This window comes from Osmerus eperlanus, chromosome 2 (assembly GCF_963692335.1).
Source record: "Osmerus eperlanus chromosome 2, fOsmEpe2.1, whole genome shotgun sequence".
Classification (NCBI taxonomy): Eukaryota; Metazoa; Chordata; class Actinopteri; order Osmeriformes; family Osmeridae; genus Osmerus; species Osmerus eperlanus.
Genome location: NC_085019.1, coordinates 8,682,005 through 8,688,004, shown reverse-complemented (window position 1 = coordinate 8,688,004; position 6,000 = coordinate 8,682,005). Strand labels below are relative to the sequence as shown.

Below are 6,000 nucleotides of genomic sequence, written 5' to 3'. Positions count from 1 at the left end.
GTCTGACAGCAATTATGCATGTGCATTGCTAAGCATGCTGTTAATCATTTCACAAGAAAGGAATGTTACTTGCGTCTCTAATAGGCTATTGGCCTTATCAGCCTTGTTGTGATAGGAGACTGCCTTTGTAACCTGGGTGTGTTCCCTTCAAGGGAGATGGCAGAAGATTTTCTTGTATGTGAGCCAGATACAGTAGAGGAGCAATGAGATTGAACAATAGAACAAATAGAATGGACTTCATTATTGTTGATTGTAAGCTTGTACTTGAAGTGCTCTTCAGAAAATCTAATATGTAACAGACATTGTGGGCTGTCCATGTCGTTTTCTGCAGTGCAGCATTGACAATAAACTGTTGCCAACTTCAGCATGAGAAGACAATATCTCAATTCACCACCAGGGGGCACAGTTAAAGTCTAACATCTGTTAGCCATGGACGTTTCATGATACACTTGTTTAAGGTTTGCCCTTACCTTATGATTGTATCATAAAATCACTTTAAAATGTATAGCTTATTACAAGTCAAAAGTGAGATTTGTATTCTGATAAATCTTTATTTAAACATTTAACAATACGTTTCTTGGCAGTTTTTCTACCTTCTAATAGACAGAGGTGTGTGAATATGTAAATCAACAATAGATAAAACTGTCTATCAAGTCTGTTTAATCTTAGCCAATCAGATCTCATCTCCAGAGCTCCTGTATGTTACCCATATCACCACCCCCTCCCACCTCATGCTCTGTTTGGATTGTGTGTGGATAGATCCTAACTTTGTCCTCTGTTCTAGGACCAGTTTTAGCATCAACAGTTAGGGTCAGGATTTGTGTAAGCAGGTCTGGGACCTGTGCCAAAGGATCTGGCTCTTATGGATGTGACTGGCACACCTGACTGGATTAGCTTGGGAAATGGATTCTGCCTGACAGCAGGTCCAGGATCAGTAGGCCTACTGTACGAACATGACAAGACTAAATTAACCAATGGTGTATAACTATATTATCTTCCTTGCCCACAAAGTGCCATGTTTTGCAAACCACTGTTATTTAATGCGTTCAACCTATTTTATGGTTGTTTATCACTCTAACAATTGAATACAATACAACTTTGATATCTCAGTGTTAACCGGACGAACACTTTGAAACATTAGAATCCTCATTATCCTTCTCAAAATGGCATATCTACAAGGGTTATGTGGCAAGCTGACGGTGGGGCTGTCTCTCAGGCATTAGTAGACATAGCCATAGCCTACATCAGTATCGCTAGCGATAGCTAAAATCTACACCGATTAAGTAAGATTAAGGTCTGTAAACATGACCTACTCTGCGGCATCTTGAAGACAACTTGCTCATGCCAACATTTGACCTGCAGGATGTCAGAAGAGAAAACCAGTTGTGATGCTTTTAGACTTTAGCGCACGCTTTCACGTAGGAGCCTTTCTTTAATATGACAAGCGTAATTACGCTTAAAACCGAAAACAATTATAATAATCACAAGAAGGAGTGAGTTGTCCTTAGGCTACCTAAGGCTATATGGTTTATTTGTGGAGCTATATCACTGTTGTGTTCTGAGGATAGGTGGACCGGCGAATGGACATTTACCGGAGCATCACATGCCCTGCGCACATTGCACCTCGGGCAGTCTGAGAGTCGGAACAACTTCTCACAGCTCTTCTCTCCTCTTCTCCCTCTCTCCCCTACTCTGTCATCTGCGTTGGGAGCCAACGCACACACAGAAGGCGGCTGTAACAAGACAGAAGTCCAAACCTTGAGCTTCAGATAAGAAACACATCTAGATTTTATTTAACATTTGGATTGTGTCAGCATAAAACCCACGTGTCCACCAGATTAGAAACGCGCCGGTTGAGCTTCCCGCTCTCTGCTATACTGTTGCAAGATCGGTCTCATTGATTTGATGTGGAATGAGTGCTGACACATCTACATACTCAGCGAAGGGACGCGGTGTGCAGCGCGTCAACTAAATTGACATGAAGGCAGAGTGATGCGTTTTTTGAGATCATCGTGGTTGTTTTGAAACTCTGAAACCGAAGCACAGGAGCTGACGATTTCGACCCTATCAGTCCTTTGGATGCTATGTCATTTCTGAAAGAGCGTGGAAGAGAGCTTGAGCGTTTTGATGGACTCTCGCTCATCTACTGGTAAGAGATGGTATTCCAGAGTTTAAGGTTATGTATGGCACTTGCACGTTAAAGTTTTTTAAGCGTTGTAGTTAAATGCGTGTCGTTACGGGGCTAACGTTTTACAGCTTATAAACTACTCTGTCCAAGCATAATTGTTTCATATTTTTTTTATTTTACATTGTCAAATCGCTTTTTGGAACTTGTGAATGGACACATTTAGGCGTATCTGTTTTATAATCACAACGGGAATGCTGCGCAGTTTCTCTCGTGCTTGTTTCATACAGAAAATCGGTGACTGCGTGCGTCAGCAGATCTACAAAATAACGGTACGCTTTCATGTTCACAAACCTTCTATGTCACAAAAAGTTGTTGTAATGTTTGTATTGTTTTATCAGTAGCCTACTGTAGGCTATATCGGGCTATGATTCTCTCTAATAGCCAAATGCTTTCCAAATGAAGCAAAAACAGGAATCCGTTTTTATGTTCATAATTTATTTGTTTGTTGATAAGACATCATCTGTCACTAATACTAAAGAAAAAGATACGTACTAAATTGTGATGTCTGTAGAAAAGGTCTCAACTTTGTGTCTCCAACATCTGTCCCATTACTCCCTAGCTTAGCACTTTCTAACGTCTCCTGTCCAGAGTCTGTCTCTCGTTAATGACTTTTAGCCTAACTCAATCACAGTACCGATCGAATAACCAAATTGTTTATGTCCGCAACTTGCGACCAGCCCTATAAAAAGCTATCGTAAGCAATGCCCCAGGCAACGACACGCGCTTATGCGCAGACTTAAAAGGGAGAGGAAGCTAGTGGAGGTAACTTGGTGTTCATTGTCGTACCTGGGGAGGACTTCGTCTGCCCGGTGACTTGCAACTAAATTTAGGCCCTGAACAATATGGCAGGGTCAGCTTGGTCCACTTAAGGGAGGTAATTTGAGACGTTTGGCGTCCCCCGTTTGACACCACCTCTGATAGAAGCACCTGTGCCAAAGCGCACTGTAACCTAACCTCATGTATCCATCCCCCAAGTTACCTGAGCTATGGGACTACTTTTTGATTTACATCACTGGCATCCTAGAATTTAATCCAGAGGGCGGGACGCTAGAACGCATGATGTTTCCGATCCGGATGAATCCATCCAAGAAGTACAGTGCGGCGTGTCGCAGGTATTCAAGAAAGTTGTTTTTACAACCATGGGTAAATGTATTTGTTAACATTTGTCATGACTGGTTTCTGTCTGTTCTGGGGTCACCCAATATGGTTCTTGACTGTTTTGACGGTAGGCCTTTAGCACACATATGATACATAAACTGTTGACTAATTTGCCATCGGACTCTATCAGTTATCAGTTTTTTTCGTCAGAAAGGTCGCAAAGTGTTTTACATGGGTCCTAGACAGACTTTGTCACAAATGACTGTAATGTTAGGTTTATGGAAATTTGCCACTGTGCATGCATAAGAACCATAATAAAAGGATAAAATGTCAGCACAGTAAATTGCAGAAGCCAAGCTAAGCGTAAACTAAAAACATTGAGTGAGGAATTTGGTTGAAAAGTATTACTTTCTGTAATGGCAATGTTCTGCCTGTGATTTAATAGCTAATGTGAATTGATTAACAATTGACTTTATAGATTCTTAGGTCTTTTTCCTTTTGAGATGCTTTTCAGATGAAAAGCATGCCAGTATTGTATGAGGGAAGGTTGAGAAAGATTTCGTTGTACCATCATTGAGCAAAAACTAGTGTATGACCTTGTGCATTGTGAAATTGAAGCGCTATATACATTGTGCCCTTAAGATGTTTCCTTCAAATGTTGATATTGTGTTTGATGTGTTTTTAAATTTTTTACATTCTTAGTATCTTTTTTCAAAACTGTATTGTTGTCTTCTCGTGCTATCTTGTTGACATTTTGATGTAGACAGGTGTACAGATTTAGACATGAAAGGCAGGTAGTGGTCCCTGTCCATTGCGGTCACTTGTTTCACTCAGTGTTTTGGCCTTGTCCTTTAGTGTTTCTGCACATCTGTGACCGTAGGCTATACTCTTCCCGATTCTGTCATGTCATCCACAAAAGCTGACACTCCACTGATGCAAATCAAGGTCTTGTATACCCCAGAGAGGTGTGGGACATAATAAGGTGGCAGACAGGTTATTTACTGGTCACTTGTCATGTGTACTCAGCCTGTCTGCATGGTACAGTACACATACACAAACATGACGCAGTGTCCACCTCTCTCACATCCTCCCTGCCCCTGCACACCAATGAACAGGATCTTAATCAGTCACATTCTCTTGCTGTTGTTTATTACGGTAAGGAGTCTGCTAGGTTAGGTTTCTGAAAATATAATGAATAATTGAACTATTATGACACTATTCATTGCCATCAGCTGTTAAAATGTGTACCATTGTAGATGATTCGGTCGTTTGTTTATATTGAATTTAGAAAAAGATGCAAATGTCTTGCCTAGGCACATACGTTATATCCTTTTCATACTGTAGGCTTCAGACTTTAAGAAATATGGTGCACTGTAAAACGCCATATATCACATCATAAAGTAACGAGCCACTGTGGGCGTTGCATTTTCCCTCTCTTACTTTATTTATATATTATTGGATGTTATTTATAGCATCGGTATTTATCTGACCCCTTCATTGTAGAGTGGATTACTTGTGTGTCACATTGCAACTCTCCTAGTCTTTAATTCATTGCATTCATTCCATTGAGCAAAACTACACCTGGGTTTAGAGGAGAGGGTCTATTTTCTAACCTATGAATGCAGTTTAATTGTTATTTGAATGGACGTTTTTAAGTTTTTATTGAGATTCGGAACCAATTGACGTTTTTTTGCGAACTCACAAGACAAGAAATGTAATGGACAATCCTGGTGACCAGACACTCTCAATTGATAGATAATTCTAACAGTTGTTAGTTTGTCAAGAATTGTGGTCAATTGTTTCTTAGTTTCCCACCAAATATAACTTGGGTACATTAGACTATTGCATTAGCCCTGGAGTAAGTCAATATTTACGATTATTTTCAGATGTAGGCAACCTGATTTTCTGTTTGTGACTCCAGACTGGACCCTTGCATTTGCAGTCTATTTTACGAGTTTAATCAAAATTCAATATTCCTTCAGTAAGCAGCCGTTATTATCCCCACCAGTCTAAAAGCACGCATCATCACATCTTTCTTACACTATCAATATGTGTTCTTAATGTTACCATCCACTCACACATACACTGAATCAGCTTCATTTTTTCCTCATTGAGCAAAATCAATTCAGAGTAATGGGATTCCAATTCACCCTTCATCAACCCTTTCCCCCCGCCCTGCCCACATCCAACACGGTGGCTATCGATTCGTCGTGAATGACTTCATTGGTTTTGATTTTACCTCCACCAGCAATCTTTATCTGAGCAGCAAGATGCTGACTTGGTTCACCCCCAGGGAAGAACACTTGTTTCGTTTTTTATAACCTATTGACAGAACCGCGCTTCACTGATTGGTTTGACGTGTCCGTTTAGAAGTGTCCGTTGACTGTGTCAACAATCTATCGAGGCTGTTTCTGAACGGAGACGACATAAACAGGGTGCCAGTTTTAGACAGTTGTAATTAGCCAAGCTGGAGAGCGTTTCATTTGAGCTCTTCACTCAGCAGCATAGCAATCATTGGGGCAGCCCACTCATACATTCTGCTGATAGTTCAGTTTTTAATGACAATGTTTCGATATATCTTACTCTTGGCATTTTTATATTTCCATGTGTAGTTGTTGGGCATAATTGACTTTAAACCTGCGGGAGAGTTTAATTCCAGTAGGGTTATTAATGTTTTGTTCTGAGTATCAAATCTGGCTGGTTTGGGGGACAAA

At 40.5% G+C, this 6,000-nt stretch overlaps 1 protein-coding gene across 5 annotated transcripts in view; it reads left to right on the top strand.

Moving 5' to 3' along the window:
• Positions 1–1,616: 1,616 nt before the first annotated feature.
• si:dkeyp-72e1.9 (syntaxin-binding protein 4) overlaps positions 1,617–6,000 on the top strand; it is a 41,622-nt gene continuing 37,238 nt past the window's right edge. For 3 of the 5 annotated variants that reach the window (XM_062451042.1, XM_062451041.1, XM_062451039.1), the window contains exon 1: positions 1,620–2,149. In XM_062451042.1, coding sequence (XP_062307026.1) covers positions 2,085–2,149 — 65 coding nt within the window. In that variant the 5' untranslated portion in view covers positions 1,620–2,084. Of the gene's footprint in view, positions 2,150–6,000 lie in introns of all 5 variants that reach the window. The other 2 variants (XM_062451043.1, XM_062451045.1) reach the window with 2 other exon arrangements.